This window comes from Protomyctophum parallelum (genome assembly GCF_964188405.1).
Source record: "Protomyctophum parallelum genome assembly, chromosome: 4".
Lineage (NCBI taxonomy): Eukaryota > Metazoa > Chordata > Actinopteri > Myctophiformes > Myctophidae > Protomyctophum > Protomyctophum parallelum.
In genome coordinates, this window is record NC_139700.1 from 13,313,982 (window position 1) to 13,333,555 (window position 19,574).

Below are 19,574 nucleotides of genomic sequence, written 5' to 3' on the forward strand. Positions count from 1 at the left end.
AGCGCGCCACTCGGTGGCGCGCTATGAGCTTGTAGGTCTGCTATTTTTCAATAGCTAAAGAATAACATAATGCTAACACCAAAAGGGGTTCCCGCCCAAAATGGGTTAAAGTGTAACATCACAAGTTTTCTCAAGACACTTTACATGTAGAGCAGAAAACCGACCCAGAGCAAGCAATATTCCGACAGTGGTAACGAAAAACTCGATCCCTTAGTTAGGAAGAAACGTCAAGCAGAACCCGACTCTAGGAAGGGCGGCCATCTGCCTCGACCGTGTTGGGGGAGAGAAATAGAAAGAAGGAGAGAAGGAGAGTACAGGCAAGTAATAGTGTAAGATAATATAATATGGTATAACAATGTTGTCAGATATAATATATAAGAATATTAAGATAAGATAGTGTGTAATATAATATGGTAGCAGTCCATTTCTGCTGAACGATTCTATGATGGTTTCTGAGGTGATATACTTGGAACACGAATCTTGGGAAAGAAATACTGTTTTATCGGTTTTCCCTAGCTGAATTAATGGGTAATGGGGACACATTTATGCTAATTTCCAACTATTCTTTTTTTTTTTTTTTTATGGGACTGAAATAGCATTGCATGATTCATAGTCCCAAAAACTCCTTATTGATCTTATACTGCTACTTACTTATACTGCTTATAAATATTAATAAGGCTATATTGAATTCTCAACTCCTGGAACATCCCTGCACAGCATCGGACTTGGCAGAGTTTAATGGGAAGGGACAGCAATGTGTTCAGCGGTGGCTGAACCAAATCTAGCCAAGTGTTGTAACTGACTGACTTGTGGACACGAGGAGGAAGTTACTAATGTTTCTCTGGAGAGGGAAGTCTGGAGCTCTCTGGTGGAGCTGTTCCCCCAGATGGATGGATGGATGGATGGATGGACACTCTCACTGTTTCTGGTACTGAGAGACGGTTTAGAGCTAGTCATACGTATACTATATACATAATCAGTCAAATAAAATAGCAAATTGTGCCTGATTTGCTGGGACCAGAGTACATGGTGTGTATGACTAGCTCTAAATGATGACGTAAGACATATGGTCATTTATGTAATCTGGTCCCAGCAAACCAGGCACAAATTTGCTGTTTTATTCGCATACGCATCAAGTGGCGGGTCGGCTGGCACGGTTTTTGGCGCAAAGTAACCACAGTATAGCGCTAATCTACTTACAACTACATACTCTATATAGTATATGTATACGTATACGTATGTCTTACGTCACCTTCATGTCAAGATTAGGCTTTAAACAATTAAATACAAATCCAACTACAGATTACGGAAGTATTTTAGATCATGTATATTTTAACAAATGTGAAAGTATTATTACAGAAATTGAAGTTATAGACACCTATTACTCTGATCATGATTTAGTATTAATATCACTATATTCCAAGATGAAATACATTTAAAACAATTGACAATTTAGAATAAATAATAGAATAATTATACTGTATAACATATTTTAATTCAGTTTATATACTTTTTTTTTCATCACATATCAATGATTTATTTTTCTTTAAAAAACTAAAAAGGGATCAGAATATATCTACATCGATAAAACTGTATTTCTTATATAGATAGAAACTTGAACCATACTTAATAATACTAGGTGTTTATATGCATAAAGTAGGTAGGTAGCAAATAGTTACACCTAATAATTAGACATTTCAAACGTTCCTTCACAGAGATACTGGGATTTGACAGTTTACAGCGGTCGAAAGTACTTGCGCACTCTGCTTGCGCACTAGTTGGCCATTTATGGCCTACTAGTGTGCAACAAGCAAGTATGCACTCGACAGAGTGCAGTTCTAGTTCATACTGTTATGCAATGATGTTTTTTCCAATAAACTTGAACCTGGTTTCCATATGCAAAAAGCCTCAGTTATAGTTCAGCAGCTGTTGTTATTATACACAGATGCATTCCTGCCTCCATACAACAATATCCACAACCGCAATACGAATATGGTCTAAATTGCCAATATTTACACAGCTTTTCTATTCATAATATTCACTGAGGCCAATCAGAGCAGTATATAAGAGCATAATAGGTGGATTCCCGCTGGGGACGCTGTGTACACTGTGTTCTCTCCTCCGCATCATCAGTGCCCTAGCCTCGGTACCAGGCTTTCATTTTTGTTGGTGCAAAAATTGAAACCCTGGAGGAACGCATTGGCCGCTCTGGTCTAAAAGTGGGAGTCAACCCTTCCGGGTGGGTGTCGCTCCAAATTATGTGACGTAGCGCTGCACTAGGGGGGAGAGGAGGGGCCGGGGGTGACGGACAGATCGATGAGATCCAATCAGGGCGTGCGCAGATCTCAGCCGCCCCTCTAGACCAGAAACCTAACACGTTAGCTCAGGCTATCAGTGCCCATACCCGAGGTGGGGTTGGCCAAAGGGCCTTTCTGTGTGGAGTTTGCATGTTCTCCCCGTGTCCCCTACCCTCACAAAAAACATGTAGTAATCATGGTCTCTAAACTGCCTCCCCCTGGCCAGCCGGGGCGCCTGATGGAGGAGAAAGGAACTGGTTGGAATGTGTTCTTTCCAGCCCAGGATTACATTAAATAATTGACACTGGGTGAAAAAGTTGCAAAATCGTGGGAAGAAAGGCATCTTTTATTTCTATTTCTATATGGAACAGGCTGAGAGGGACTAATATTTATCAAGACTGTTTTCTGATACGGTTACTGCACAATTCACTATATTATCATGCATCATGAAGAGGGGAATTAGATGAAAGGTGGATGAGGAGAAGAGATGGGCATTGAAGAGAGAGAGAGAGAGAGAGAGAGAGAGAGAGAGAGAGAGAGAGAGAGAGAGAGAGGACTGCAGTGTGGGAGATGTTAAGAATCTGACCACAGGCACCTCCAAATCATTAAGGTCAGGTCCCTGTTGTGGAGTGGGGGATTTATTTATTCATGGTCAGCGTCCATTTTGGAGACTACCATGCTGTACTGTGTGAATTACAAGAGACGCATGGGCCATAATACAGCTTCTTTGATTTGTCTTAATACACTGTGAAGAATTCTGAGTGTTCATTTAACTCTGAGAATGTACCAATATAACCTAAAAGGGTCTATTTGGTTACGTGTGTGTACACTCTCAGAGTTACAAATAGATACATATGACTTTACTGTGTAGACTGTAGAGAGAGAGACAGATGACTAGAGTGAAACAATGTTGAAATGATTAGCCAATGACCTGTGTTTCAGGTCATCCACATTAGCCAATGACCTGTGTTTCAGGTCACCCATTAGCCAATGACCTGTGTTTCAGGTCACCCATTAGCCAATGACCTGTGTTTCAGGGCATCCATTAGCCAATGACCTGTGTTTCAGGTCATCCACATTTCAATCCATGTATAAGACATCAGAAAATACTGATGCTCGAAATACTTGTGCTGGAAATGTTTGAAAACACACCTTTCATTAGTGCACTGTATAAAAACAGAAGAACAACTCTTCTTCATTCATTGCAGGATGTGATCAGACTGCATCAGCAGTACCTACTGTACAATAAGGGCCTTTCTCGGCCCCACCCCTCTCCAATTGTTTATATTGTGTTTAGGTTCCAAGATGGCCCACTGGACTGCGTTCTGGACTGCGTTCACACATTGAAGACACGTGTCTTGTGTCTGTCTTGTGTCTGTGTTTAATGGCCACTCCAATGCATTTCCAATGGAAGCCCATATGGTTTGACCAAACATTTTGTTTGATGGGGTGAGGGGGGCAGAACACATCCATCAAAGCTGTGTTCAGACACAAGTCAGGTGTCAGACACAAGGCAAGTGTATTGAATGCAGCTCAGTAAGGGCATATGTCGACCCCACCCGCTCACCTCCGCCCCACCCCCTCCTGGTGATGCGGCTATCTTGGAAACACAATATAACACACAATATAAACAGTGGGAGAAGGGTGGGGGCGAGAAATACCCTTATTCAGGGGTTACTGTGCAATACTTTAAAACACAAGCCTAAAATTGCTGATATTTGTGCCGCCCTCGTTGAAAATAATATATGCCAAACTCCACCTTGTCACACTCCAGGGATGCATGAACAGCGCTCGAGCACTGTTTTCTGCCCCCTCAATGACGCCACTCTCCTAGTCTACACTCTACAGCAGTGTTTTCCAAACTTTTTTAGGCCAGGTCACACTTTTCATAGGCAAAATATCCCAGGGCACACCTAGATATACGGTGTGTGTGTGTGTGTGTGTGTGTGTGTGTGTGTGTGTGTGTGTGTGCGCGCGCGCACGGCTGCTACAATTTATTTGGAACCAGAACAAAAATATTTACTCACATTTAGGCCTACACAAGATAGTAATAAAGTAATAAAGAAATGCTAGGAATCTAGGTTGGTTTATATATACACCGGTAGACCTATAGTATTTCCTGTCTGACCTACAAACGCTTTCATCACGTCGCGCATGATCAATAATAAAGTTTGAGTGCATGCACTGCACACACATTAAGTTAAGAACGTCATCACACTGCTACCTCGCTCAGTGAGTGAGTGAGTGAGTGAGTGAGTGTGTGTGTGTGTGTGTGTGTGTGTGTGTTCAGCGCAGTCAGGCAGGACTCCTTTCCATAAACGTTTGGCAAAATTAAATAATTGTTTGTGACAACAGCGAACGTTTTCTAAAATGAAGGATCTGGCTCTTCTCTACGTGGCACGTTTCTGTCGCCTGTGTGCCGTCAAACATGCAGTCCAGTGCAAGCACTGTAGCTCCGCCCCGCGCCCAAGACGATTTACAAGTACACCTCACGTCACTGTTGCAACACTGTGTTGGTTTATAGGTCAGCTCAGCTGTATTCTACACGAGAAAAAGTAGCAGGCTGCTCTGGACCGGACGGAAGCGCACAGAGGCATAAAGCGGTGTTTTTTAATACAGTACCTGCAAGGCGAGTAGGGGTGATGTGATGGCCCCATTCAAAGCCATAAATCAAATGGACCCGGGTCCATTTGATTACATTTGAACACTCTCAGAGTTAAGGGGGTCCTTGCAAGTAAGAAAATTGAGAACTACTAGTACTAGTGGACTCCTAATGTGCCATAGTGTCATAATAACTATTTGCCAGACTTGACATTCAGTAAGTGGGTGTTCTGATCAAAATAAGAACATTATAATGGAATCTAAAGTTTGCCACGGACACGACCAACTCTTTGCCACGGACACCAGGAGACCAAACCACAAACTCGGAGAACTGTGCAGAGTAGCTTCCTATCAGAAACAATATACGCAGCAGCAGCTTCCTGTCAGAAACAAGGAAGCTTAGAGAAGGAATGGACATGGTCAGGTGACTGGGCTGCGCCATGACACTTTCATGGAAGCCTAAACAAAAATAAGTTTTACTTTTATGTACCTGTACATGTACACAAGATGCAACAATAAAGTACAACCTTGAACCTTGGGAGCCAAACCACACCCGGAAGTTCGGCAGAATGCATTGGAGTCGATGAGAGCTCAGTGACCAGCTCATGAACAAACACAATTTCTGAATGACTGAGACCTTTTGTAAAGCAATCGCTTCTGGAAAATAACAGAAGACACATTATTGTCTGCTGTGTTTCTTTTCGATGTGTACACTGTGTAATTTTATAGAGGTATGGTATCTAAAGAGCACATGGTACCTTTCTGAACATTCTGCTGCTGTTTAGATGCTCAATAAATAATAATTGCTATTATGCTTGCATATTGTAATACCCTGTTGTTTGTGTTTTGTGTTTGTTTGTTTAGTTTTTTGTTTTGTTTTTCTCCTTTTTTGTGTATTGTATTGTATTGATTGTAGCTTAGGACCCTCTCGAAAACGAGATACTGTATCTCAATGGGGTATTCCTAAATAAAGAAATTTCAAACATAAAAAGATGTACTGTGCACTGTGTGCACTTCGAAAAGCAAGTGATTAGAAGAAAACAACCTGTGATATGTCGTCTTTTATATTCCTGAACCGATTATATGACAAAGGTATCAATAGTTCATAAATATTTGTTATGAGCTTGTCCAGCCGGCTCCATTCACTGCCATGTATTCATTGAACTTCCGGTGTGAGTTTTGGCTCCCATGAAAGTGTGATGGCGCAGCCCAGTCACGTGACCATTTCCTTTCCTTCTCTAAGCTTCCTTGGTAAGAAACAGGATATAGCAGCAGCTTCCACCTCTACTGGCTCAGAAAGAGCCACACGACATTCGGTCACACACACCTGAATTCCATTCCATGCTACCGAATGCCCAACGCACGCCAACAGCAATAAAACCTTGATACATGCATCAACAATTTGCCATTGTCGTAAGTTGGCAATAAACTTAACACATTGTAGATTTACAGCAAACTCAATATACAAGATTTTAAGAGCAATAAAACTTGTCTTTGACTCGTCTGACGCTGTATTTTCAGTAAAGAAAACAACTTACTTTCTTACTGTATAGGCAATAATACATCCTCCTCATTAAACTGACTAAATTGTATTCAGACCTACAATATTGGATTAATTGGGGTGGGTGGCTAGTGGCTACACAAGTGATATTTCCTGGTATCCATAAAACGTGAATGAATTTGTCAATGAATAACTAATAACGATAATAAATTATAATGAATGATAACTTGACGTGTCGTCAGTCACGTTCAGAGTTGTGTCCCTGGCAATTCCACAGAGGTCGACCATTCTCCATAGACTGCCCTGGAAAACATCTGTCACCATAGGAAGCACAATATGCTACAATTAAGATGCCAATGAGACCAGACCATCACAATCTTTTTTTTAAATTTGTATATAATTCCATAAAATCCCCATGCGTATGTTGCATGTGTTTATGAGCACAACATTTACATCGGAGAACCATGTCATTACTGTGTATAGAACGATCTAAAAGACAAAACAAACACTCACTGTTCTTGGAGGAAAAAGTCAGAGTTCTCCTGAGACACCTGTCCCGTCACGGGATGCCGAAAGGTCGTGGTCCTCTGGTTATGGCTGTGGAGAGACAGAGCAGGACAGTGAAAGAGGAGAGAGGGGATTTAGGGAGGGCAAAGAGAAAGAGGAGGGGGGGGGGGGAGAAAGAGGGTAGGGGGACACAAAATTAGCAACCCTCAATTGTACTCTGCCAGTATGCGGTCACTGCGCTGGATTTTCACACACACACACACACACACACACACACACACACACACACACACACACACCAACCCACCCTGCCTGCCTCCGGCCACAAGGCGATAATTCCCCCAAGGGTGCTGTAAAGCTTATAGAGTGAAGTCCCTCTCTCTCCACCCTGTTGATAGGGCGCTCGGCCCTGACTTTCCCAGGCGTGTGTAGAATGTGAGGGGAAGCTGTGTGCCGCCGCCTCTTGCCACACCCCACTATACCCTCTCATTGCCTTGTCCTGGACAGCATGCATGCACTGATCAGTCCCTCGCATCACAAACTGGTGTGGTCAGCATGAAATGACTAAGGACAGGGGCAGTGTGTGTGTGTGTGTGTGTGTGTGTGTGTGTGTGTCATTGGGCATTCAGCCATTCATGCAGTCATGCAGGGCCTCAGGCATGGTATGAAAGCATACCACTGGCAGAGAGAGGTAAACAACACAGGGCTTGGCATTTTACAGTGTATGGATAATGGTGTTGTTCGCTTGTTTGTGTTGGATGGGGGGGGGGGTATATGCTGTATAAACGTAGCATTCAGTGTTCTTCAATTCAATAATTATAATACAGATCATCAATCGTTCAGAGTACAGACACAGTATACACTTGTGCCGGTCCCCCACAATTGATTGATTGCAGATGAACCCATTTAGACTAAAGAAAACTGTTTTCTGAAAATCCTATGTTTTCATGTCAGTGGTTCTCAAACTTGTCCATGTCAAGGAGCCGCGGAATTATCTGTATTTGGCAGCGGACCACCATCTGAGGTGGGGATTCCCCCAGAAGCAAAGATTTGATTTAAAATCGTTCGCTCTGAGTCTGAAAGAACATATATTCAAGGCTATGAGCTTGTAGATCTGCTATTTTTCAATAGCTAAAGTACAACATAATGCTTAGAACACCAAAAGGGGTTCCCGTCCTGAATGGGTAAAAATGATGTTCAGATCAGAGCAATGTTCAGCAAGTTGGGAGTTCAAGGGTCAGAGATGTACTAGAAACAGTGTATAGCACAAAGTTGGCATATACAACGCTCCACACGTCCCAGACTCTTCTCCCTTCTGACTCCAAAACTATGGAATGCACTTGCATCACAACCGCAGACTCACTCCCAATGTCACATGAATCTTTCATTATATAGATATTCCACTGTACGTATGATTCATGATGACTATTTTTATGTATTTGATTTTTGTTCTTGCTTACTGTAAATCACTCTGCTAAATGCCTAAATTGTACACTTCTGATGGGCTGGACCATATAATAGAGGTAAACAGTCATCCTTGTTTACAAGTACCAGCTTAAATAAAACTACAATATATAAACCCAATAATATAATAAGTAATATAATAATGTTAAATTGTTCATTTTTAATCTAAGGTCTAAAATTGACAAAAACATTTTGTACTTTATAATGGGACATTCATTTTGCTATGAGGTGTTTGTTCATTTCAAATGCGCATCTCAAAAATGTGCTGTATTTGGAATCAACATCCCATTCCGGTTTGACAGGCCTACTTTATATCTGGGCAACATTCCATTTGAATTATTGGCTAATAAATAATGATAAACTAATTATGATCCTTCTGTTACGGGCACCCACAGTGGAAATATGGATTCATTTAATAATTCAATATAGAATGGAAAAAACTGTCTTCCCTCTCTTGTATAATATCTTGTTGACTTAGCTTTTTTGTGTGTATAATCACGTGAAGGCTCCCAACCTCTTTTCTTAAAGCTGCCCTGCTGCTGTTTTTTTAGTTTTTGTTTATCATAAAATTGAGAAAACTGAGTGGTGCTGTTGGGGTGTCGGAATATTGGTTGTCAGACTATTGTTTGTCGGACCTTGTAGTCTGTACTGTACTGTACTGTCTCTCATCATGCACCTGTGCATGTGCTACACCGTAGTCAGTACTGCACTGTGCTCTGTGCTGGTGTTACACTAAAAACTACTGGTGTTACACTAAAAACACGTGCACAGTGTGAAGCTCCACAGCGCCACTTTGTCACCTGTTGGTACTCTAAACAGACATACAAAGAGACACACATTGCTGTGCCTTGGAGTGTCTGCACCAATCAAAAAGACATGGTATTGTTAATAGGATTGTAAAATGAATGAATGTATGGACAATAGAAAATATACTTAACGTGTGTGAATGCATTTATATTAGGGATGCACCGAAAGGGAAATTCTTGGCCGAAACCGAATACCGAATATAGGAAACAGTTGGCCGAAAACCGAATACCGAATAGCCGAATACATCTTTGTTGTAAAGCTACCTGATTATGGCAAAATACATGATTATGGCAAAACCTAACTTAAATAATAAACACTTATGGGTCCATTAAAAAAAACATCTAATTAATTGGAGGCTTTGTGATGAATTAATCTCAATTAATCACATTTTAATCGCATATCAATAGGCCTATTTGACCTGAGCAGTGAGCTTTTTTTTCTACATAATCATAGGCAATAAAACAAGTAGTAATAATAATAGTGATAATAATATTATTTATATAATGCTTCTCTGAGTACTTAAAGATGCTTTTCAAGGGGAACATGAGAAAACAAATAAAAAACAACTTTATTAGGGAAAAACGAAGACTATGGAATAAAATAAATGAAAGTGGAATGAGATAGCTGGGGAAAGTAATATTCAAGAGGAGGGTTTGAACTTGTGGACACTGAAACTAAACACGGGCAGACGCAAGGATAGTCTATCATTCATTTATAATGGAAACCAGCAACATGTTGATGCAAAGACGTGTAGCTGCTCCAACTGATATTCCCATTCGTCTTTGTGTCTGCCCGTGTAAACGAGTGTGAGGGGTTTAGTTGGGGAACGGATGGAAAGTAGGCTACTATAGTGTTATTAAGGAGGACTCCTAACGATATGGACCAGAGCTAAACTAATGTTAGCTCCCATGCTAGCTAGTAGCTACCCTCGTCAGACAACACCACCACCATCCAGATCGGGTGGAAGGCAGCTGCTGATATCACTTTGCTTGTGCCCGTGGATGGGAAATAAGATTTAAAAGGCTATGGAAGCGTGAATGAAAGCACAGATGTGTGCAGTAAAGTTGTGTCGGACTCGGATCTGTCTGTGCATTCCGTCTGCTGACTGCTGCGTGTGTTGTGTGAGTGACTGTCTTAAAGAGCGTCATAAGCATGCGCCCTTCCTGCGCTGGAAGTAGCAGATCTACAAGTTATCTACCCGTCGCAATGCACAGCGCTTTGGGCTTGTACATCTGTGTTTTTCCCGCAGTTTAGTTGAATTATATCGATTCACAACTTTAGGACCACTACTACTATTCGGTGATATTTTTCGGCTTATTTGAGCCGAAACCGAATAGGCCGAAAATACATTTTTAGCCATTTTCGGCCGAATATTTTCGGTGGCCGAATTTTCGGTGCATCCCTAATTTATATGTAAAGGGTTTAAAGAATTCCATGTGTTGAACTTGAAATAGACAGAACTATAATATATTTCTGATGACAACACTGTTTGTGTACAAGAGGACCAAAAATAAAAACATTTCAAAAATAAATGCAGATCTATTTTTGTAATAAAATAGACCATACTGCAACTGTTAAGATGCTACAATTGAGGCTCGCAACAGAACTTTTAGTTTATAACTTATAGTTAACTTATAGTTTAAATAGTATATATAGTCTCATTTTGATGTGGTTGGGTTGCAAATGCTTCCAGAAGACCATTCCCTCGATATTCAGTACAGTTAGTGTCATAAGTAACAGTACTGTATGTACACTACGCAATACATTTGCTTTTACCATTATCATAAAGAAATATGCAGTCGCTGCACATTTATTACTCAAACACATACTAGCTATATAGCTTGCAATTATAAATGTTTCGTTTTCTTTTTAGTGTAGTTGAAAACACTTCCATTAAAATAAATCACCAGTGTACTGAAGAGAGGAGTATACTAGCCCAGTCCATGGGGATGTATGAATAATTAATTGCATAATATAGTGTGAACCATCGTTCTTTACAGAGTGATATGCACTTTGATTCTACCAGCTGCCGTGCTTACTGTAATTGGAGCATAATATGCTTTTACTGTATATTATGGTATGTTTTGTGTGTGCAAATTAAGTGGTGGGAGGGTTGAGGGCACAATGCACTGATGATATGTTGTGTGATATGCTCACCCCAGAACAAAACATACATTATGATTGATCACGTATGTGTTAATTCATGTCATGGTATAGTGATATCCAGAGGATTGTGAGCAGTACATTCACATTCTGTTTAGAGAACTTACTCATAAGATGTAGCATGTTTCATAGAAACTTGGCAGTAAAGCGAATATATAACATGTATCAAATATCATGTGTATAGCACTAACAGTAAAAGATGGTTGCACAATTTATAGGTTGTTTCTAAAACGATTACGGATCACATTAGAAACACATAGAAAAGGCACTATTTTAGTTTAGTTCAGTTACATTGACACTCTGGTTGTATATTACCACAATCCCAATTGCACGTTTTAAATAACCTGAGGACCCGTGTGTGTACCAATCCATCCACTCTCTACTGTACTCTCTAATGATGAAAAATGTCATGCAAGACATAATTGACATATAAGTGACATAATAATCACAATATTTATGATGGGCCAAGTATCAACTTTTATACGTCATCATTGTCACATTTTCATTCAACTCACTTAGGATGCTAAAGACGTGTCCACAAGTCCTCTCAAATAAAACTGCGGGGTGCCTCAGACGTGTGGACACGTCCTCAGGTCCTTTTTAACTCTTTTTTGCTGCAAGCTGGTAGCATAATTGTAGTTAAGCTGTGCCACCACCTGCGTCCACTTTAACAGGATCTGTTTCCTCCCCCCCTGCAGCCCCATGCAAACACTCACTGTAACTATTTACTACATGTCTGGAGCGATGCGGTACAAAGTCACAAATGACATCCGAACTTTGAATGGCAGAAGATCACCAAGGACAGCGATCCTTATGTGATATTACGTTGCATAGCAACCGGATCAACGTTAACAGCTGCTCTAGGGCTCAGCCACATTATACACGGAGTATACGTGGGGGTACGTATATACAGACCTAGCAAATAACGTCCCATAGCTGGGGGGTACGTGTATATACAGTATACGGACCTGGTAGAGAAATAATTAATGATATAAAACACGATCACTAAAATCCATTTATTGACGGTCGTTGCTAGAAAAAGTTTTGCTCGTCCGTCCAGGAGCTGTTTTTCTGCGCGTGCAGCCGTTCACTTCCTGGTTTACGGTACCACAAATATTGCTATTCTCTCTAAATCTACAGCGCTTTCCATGGTTTTGGCGAACGGCGATGTTCTGTCCCAATTTCTGCAAGCATCTCGTTTGGAATATTAACGTTTCTAAAGAGAGATCAGACTTATTAGCGCAAGGTAGTAATGAAAGGTTTCATCTCTCATTTTAGGGGAGAAATGCTGCAATGCTTAAAAGAAAGAGAAAGTGTCTGAACAGGAGTGAGTTGTAATGCATCACCGCTGGCTGGCACAAAGAGGAAAACCCACTCCATTCCTCCAGAGGTGTGTGAGCAGTGAGTTATGACACATTCATCCTCACGGAGAGTCATTACATTCAACGGCAGATGCTTAATGGCAGAGCTACATTATGTCAGCTCTCTCTTGGGTTGGTAAACAGACACGGGGGTTGATGATGTGGGGGATGTGTTGTTGTTACATTGTGTATCTCTTGGTATAGCTATAACCAACCAACCAACACCAGCTAAAGCTAAATCATCTCAGAGGATTACAATGCGTAATGAGTAGTACTGTCTTTTTATACTATTGTACTGCAGCAACTTGATCCACGGTCGTATGAAAGTAAGATGACGCAAGTCACAGCAGTGTAATATGGTGGTATCAATATCATAGCGTTGGTGTCAAGTCTTGTTTAGGGCACACTGTTGGTCTAAGTGGTTCAAAAGGTTATTGCAAGAGTGCCAAACAATTAATGTTGTGAGAAAGTGATAGTGTTCACACAACTGAGAACACACACGCACGTGCACACGCACACGCACACACACACTTTGGAAAATTATATTGTGTGGTCAATGTTCACGGCCCTATTCTATTGGTCTTGAGAAAGGTCACATGTCCAAAATGGCAACCGCACACAATACAGGCAATATCTTTAAAGTCCTTGCAGAATGATGAGTTTTTCTGCATTTTTCTGTTGTTTTGTCAGTATGCAAGGACCCATGCTGTAAGTGGCTGGCTCTTTTATTGTTAAGTGGCCATGTGACCATGTGTCTCAAAGCCAATACCAACCACTTGCCATTTTGGCACATCTTTTGGAGGCGCTACCCACACAGTGTTGCTCATTCCAAGAATTACCCTTAAAAGCTATACCTCGTTGTAAAGGTGAATAGTCAGCGATGAAAACGATATAATATACAATTCCAATTGGTATTATTAAAGGGAAGAAATAACCACAAAGTTAAGTTTCCGAACCTTTTGTGCTGAGTTCATATTTAGTGCACGCACAAAAGGTATCCCAGGCAGGAGAAGTAGAAAGTAAAAGCATCACAACCAGTGTTGATTTCGTCGACTAATACTATGACGTCGACTACCTTTTTTCACTGACGAAAACCCAATATAAACTAAGCTACGATGACAAAAACTAAGACTAAATATATTGACAATTTTGTCAGCAAATAAAAACTAGACTAAAATGTTAGGAAGGGACTAGTGGACAAGAGATCCAGCAGCGCAACGCGTAGATCAATGCGTAGATCGGCTATTTTCAGCAAGTGTAAAATCAGCCATTACGACAGCATCAAGGCCCGCCAAAATACGTAATGTATTACAAATAAAAATACATAATAATAATAATACATACACACACACAATCACATATGCAAAGATGGTACTATAGTGTTGGTGGTGGCAAGTGACTTACTTGCATAACTACAGTCATTACAGCTACCTCTTAAAACTCCTTCAATGCACTTGGATGAAAATAACCTAGTACTCAGCGTTGGTATGCAGCTCTCATGCAGCACAGCCCCTCTCTCCATGTAAGGGCAGGAATTAACGCACCTGCACAACGGAGGGAGAAGTGAGGACAGACCACTCAGAGCTGCATCATCATTAGTGTTGTGCACAATGCATAAATAGTAGAGCTGCATCATCACATTGTGTTCATGTTGCAACATTTCAATATTTATTTTACCCGAGAGAAGCGAGCGGCGCTGCTGTGGAGTTTTGGACCACTTCCAGCAGAACCCTTGAGTGACTTAGCTTGTAGAGTGATGCTGGTGCCTCTGCATCTTCTTTGTATTGTATTTTTGTATTTAACAGAAAAGTCCTATCTGATTGTATTAAACATCAAACTTTTTTTCCCCAAGGGTTGGAATTTGAAAGTGCTCATTGAACAGTCTATGCGTACCACCCGTTTTGAATTTTCACATAATACAGGAGGGAGCAGGTCGAGGTTGCTTTACTGATAACTGATGACTTTTCTGTATGGGCTGTCAATGGGAAATTGCACCTATAGTTAGTACCGTAGTTACCACCTTGCTGGCAAGATGTGCATAAGGTCCATTTGTACTAGTCTGGGGCGCCGAATGCCTGCTTTGAGTACTGGGCGAGTCGGACCATTTTCTGCATGTCACAAACTCTCTCTTTTCGTGTTGGAAAAAGGTTATCTGTCTCAGTAGTGACTGTCTAATACTGAGACGAATAATTGTAATCATAAATTCTTAACAGGATAATCACTGGTCGGCGTTTTGTGTTCAAATCCAGCAGCCTCATTAAACCATCAACAGAACAATGTACTCATGATAATGGAATATGGCCTGAGCAAAATGTGCTATCCATTAAACAATCTGAAAAGGCTCCAAATTAAAACAGCTTAAGTGCTCAAGACATCTCCACACGTCTTTATATTTAAACCCGTACACAAAAACGCAGGTCTCATTGAAAATGAACTATATGCGCGTTTTATCGCTCCCCGACAAAACTGTCTATTCTCTCTAAACCTACGTATTCAGAACAGCGATGTTCTGTCCTCATTACTGACTAAACCAAGCATACCCTTCTCCGATATGGAATGGTTGCAGGCCTGATGAAGTGTCAGTAAATTGCACACCACATCTGTTAAGTTTTTTTCTTTGCAATAGGCTGTGTGTTGCTTTAAAGGTGGACACACTCGCACAGTAAAATTAATCCTCAGGATTTTGCAGTGTACACAGTGCATGTGGCAGAGACACTGCATGACCTCTGTGTGTGACCTTACCACCTTGCCTGATGCCCATAAATGGAGATGGTGACATTTACAACGGATAGGGGTGACAGACACAGAGGTTACATAAACACCAACCGTCTGTGACAGCACTGGCAGGATAGAAACACACCCAGCAAATGCAAGAACACACATGATCTCAATGTTTCTCACACACACACACCACCTGCTGTGCCATGTGACCTTGACCTATGTGTACATGCCGAACTTCCATGAAGTGCCCCTTTGCTCCTGCGGTTGTCCTTGTGAACGGAAAACACAACCGAGAGAAAGAGAAACCTTTCCCCAAGCCACACGCCATCTGTCTGTGAACGTTCGTGTCCCGGAATGCATCAGCGTCAGAAGTCTCGGCTTTCCCACGATGGGAAGTAATGTATATTAGACAGTATATGAGTGAGCAGTCCCCCGTGCCCCGGGGGGGACTGAGCCCAGACTCAGCGTGTGCTCATTCTCGGCTAGACGAGCCTAGTGTGCTGCGCTAGTACTGGTACTAGAATCTTGGTACAGAATCCATTGAAATATCTCTTTTATCAATTTAGGTTTTCAAAATCCTTATACCAATACCTAACACCACACCAAAATTAAGAAACTTGTCACCAAAAGCCAAATCTTGCTGATTTCTTACAAGTCCGACCCCGCTACCAGCACTTACAGTGGCGGCACAGACTTCACACAGACAGACATCACATAGCACAGTAATAATAGTGTTTGATTGATTGATTGATTGATTAATTATATTTCTATTAATAACAAAACAGAGCTAAAGCACAATGTTCAGTGTGTGGGTGCGTGCGTGCGTGTGCGTTCACGCCTGCTGTTCCGCACACTATTGACTTCAGCCCAATCATTGCTGGGCCTCAAACATTGCCTGTGTGAGTGACATTTATGAGAGTGGAGAGCAGTGTCTTTGCCTCTGTCCTAAGTGGACAGACTATCCTGTCTGTGTCATGTCTCTGCTCTAGCCAGTTGACAGACAGGTCAGGAACATACAGCCGACGGGTCACTTCAAAATGTCAAGTTGGTGGCGAGCGGGCTGTGTTGTTTTCAGTCAAAGGTCATGTCTATTTAGAGGTGTTTTTTTTTTGTTGACCGGATGAAATGTGTTTGATGAGGAATGAGGGTGGAGTGAAGGAGAGGAGGAGAGGAGAGGAGAGGAGAGGAGAGGAGAGGAGAGGAGAGGAGAGGAGAGGAGAGGAGAGGAGAGGAGAGGAGAGGAGAGGAGAGGAGAGGAGAGGATACTGTAGGTAGTTGCAGTTAGTTCCCCATGTCTCAGGAGAGAGGAGAAAGGAGAGGAGAGTGCTCCTGGAGCATAAGGCTGGAACAGCAGCAATGTCACAGACATTCAGAGCACAGACTAACCTAAATGTGTGTGACTGTGAGCAGAGCACAGCACAGTATTAAAAGGGCAGCAGCGTACGGAGCGGAGCGAACTTCTGACCCACATTGCCTTTTGGAACATCATTTAGATGGACCCTGCACATATAAGATCATAATTTAGCTGGACCGTGCACATATAAGAACATCATTTAGCTGGACCCTGCACATATAAGATCATAATTTAGCTGGACCCTGCACATATAAGATCATAATTTAGCTGGACCCTGAACATATAAGATCATCATTTAGTTGGACCCTGCACATATAAGATCATAATTTAGCTGGACCCTGCACATATAAGATCATCATTTAGTTGGACCGTGCACATATAAGATCATAATTTAGATGGACCCTGAACATATAAGATCATAATTTAGCTGGACCCTGCACATATAAGATCATAATTTAGCTGGACCGTGCACATATAAGATCATAATTTAGCTGGACCCTGCACATATAAGAACATCATTTAGCTGGACCCTGCACATATAAGATCATTTAGCTGGACCCTGCACATATAAGATCATCATTTAGATGGACCCTGAACATATAAGATCATCATTTAGATGGACCCTGAACATATAAGATCATAATTTAGCTGGACCCTGCACATATAAGAATATAATTTAGTTGGACCCTGCACATATAAGAACATCATTTAGCTAGACCCTGCACATATAAGAACATTTAGCTGGACCCTGCACATATAAGAACATAATTTAGCTGGACCCTGCACATATAAGAACATAATTTAGTTGGACCCTGCACATATAAGAACATCATTTAGCTAGACCCTGCACATATAAGAACATCATTTAGCTAGACCCTGCACATATAAGAACATCATTTAGTTGGACCCTGCACATATAAGAACATCATTTAGTTGGACCCTGCACATATAAGATCATTTAGCTGGACCCTGCACATATAAGATCATAATTTAGCTGGACCCTGCACATATAAGAATATCATTTAGCTAGACCCTGCACATATAAGAACATCATTTAGTTGGACCCTGCACATATAAGATCATTTAGCTGGACCCTGCACATATAAGATCATCATTTAGATGGACCCTGAACATATAAGATCATCATTTAGATGGACCCTGAACATATAAGATCATAATTTAGCTGGACCCTGCACATATAAGAATATAATTTAGTTGGACCCTGCACATATAAGAACATCATTTAGCTAGACCCTGCACATATAAGAACATTTAGCTGGACCCTGCACATATAAGAACATAATTTAGCTGGACCCTGCACATATAAGAACATCATTTAGCTAGACCCTGCACATATAAGAACATCATTTAGCTAGACCCTGCACATATAAGAACATCATTTAGCTAGACCCTGCACATATAAGAACATCATTTAGCTGGACCCTGCACATATAAGAACATCATTTAGCTAGACCCTGCACATAATCATATAAGAACATAATTTAGCTGGACCCTACACATATAAGATCATCATTTAGCTGGACCCTGAACATATAAGATCATCATTTAGCTGGACTCTGCACATATAAGAACATATTTTAGCTTAGAGCAATTTCGGCCTGGTTAAACAACACAGCTGAACCCCCCTGTTGGCTACAATGGGAGCAGGAGATATGTCGCCCATACGGTTTGGGCTCAATATTATCATCCTGCGTGCCCTTAGATAAATCCATTTACAATGGCTGCCTTGTTATTCACAGTATGATAAGAATCTCACTATCTTTTCTGCTCCCTATAGCTGATAACCCCTCGTTTCCACCATCCCAACTGGATGACCCGTTTGCGCAGTGGAAGGGTTTGGGTATACGCACGATTGGTGACTTATAGGTGAAACATTTGCCTCATTTGCTCAACTGCAGGAAACGTATATAGACTCCCTAGGAGTAACATTTTTAGGTTTTTACATGTTAGGATAGGAACTACATCCGTCATTTTTCTCCCACTTTTGAGAGAGCTACTGTACACCTACATCCCTAGATAAGTTCCTTCTTTATAATATAGAACCAGGCGTGAGGGTGTCACGTCTTCATGAATCATTTCAATCAATCAATCAGATTTTATTGTCACTTCCACAATATACACTGGGCATACAGGGGAGCAAAATACCGTTCTCCACAATTCATGATACTTCACATTTAAAAACACATTAAAAAGAGGCAAAGCCTTTTAAAAAACATTAAAAGGTAAAAGGAGCAGACAACATTGGCAGGAGAAAGTGCTGATGCATTCAAAGTGCATATGTGTAAAGTGCTGTTCATCTCTCAGGATGTTGGCCTTGGGGGCAATATGTAGGTTTGCCATTTCAAGTGGCAAACCTACCTACTACATCAGCTATTAAGTTGGCTAAATGAAATGACTAGTACACTTCATCTTTGTTATATTAGTTTTTATTTGGTTTTTATAGACATGACAAACAAGACATACATAACAACGACACATACACCAGACTGGGCAATGTATATAAAACGAGTGGGGGGGCCTATCGTGTTAAGATAGCATAGGTCAGGATGAACACAACCATCATGAGACATCAAAAGAGTAGAGCAGGAGGGCATGGATATCAGTAGGCAAACAGAACATAAATATATAATACATAATACAACATAAATATATATAATATATCTGTATACGTATATACATACAATATTACATATATATATATATATATATATATATATATACATATACACAGACATACATACATATAACAACAACACATATAAAATATAAACATGAAC

The 19,574-nt window shown here is 41.0% G+C and overlaps 3 protein-coding genes across 11 annotated transcripts in view; all 3 read right to left on the reverse strand.

The window, feature by feature from the left end:
- anapc13 (anaphase promoting complex subunit 13) overlaps nucleotides 1-19,574 on the reverse strand; it is a 250,307-nt gene that overhangs the window by 111,898 nt on the left and 118,835 nt on the right. The gene's annotated exons all lie outside the window — the stretch shown is intronic.
- The window catches only part of plekha7a (pleckstrin homology domain containing, family A member 7a), a 169,567-nt gene that overhangs the window by 81,985 nt on the left and 68,008 nt on the right, over nucleotides 1-19,574 (reverse strand). For all 9 annotated transcript variants that reach the window (XM_083762467.1, XM_083762469.1, XM_083762464.1 and 6 more), the window contains one exon: nucleotides 6,913-6,996. In XM_083762467.1, coding sequence (XP_083618593.1) covers nucleotides 6,913-6,996 — 84 coding nt within the window. The remainder of the gene's footprint in view (nucleotides 1-6,912; nucleotides 6,997-19,574) is intronic.
- Nucleotides 1-19,574, reverse strand: part of LOC310856928 (small ribosomal subunit protein uS15) — a 152,560-nt gene that overhangs the window by 24,780 nt on the left and 108,206 nt on the right. The gene's annotated exons all lie outside the window — the stretch shown is intronic.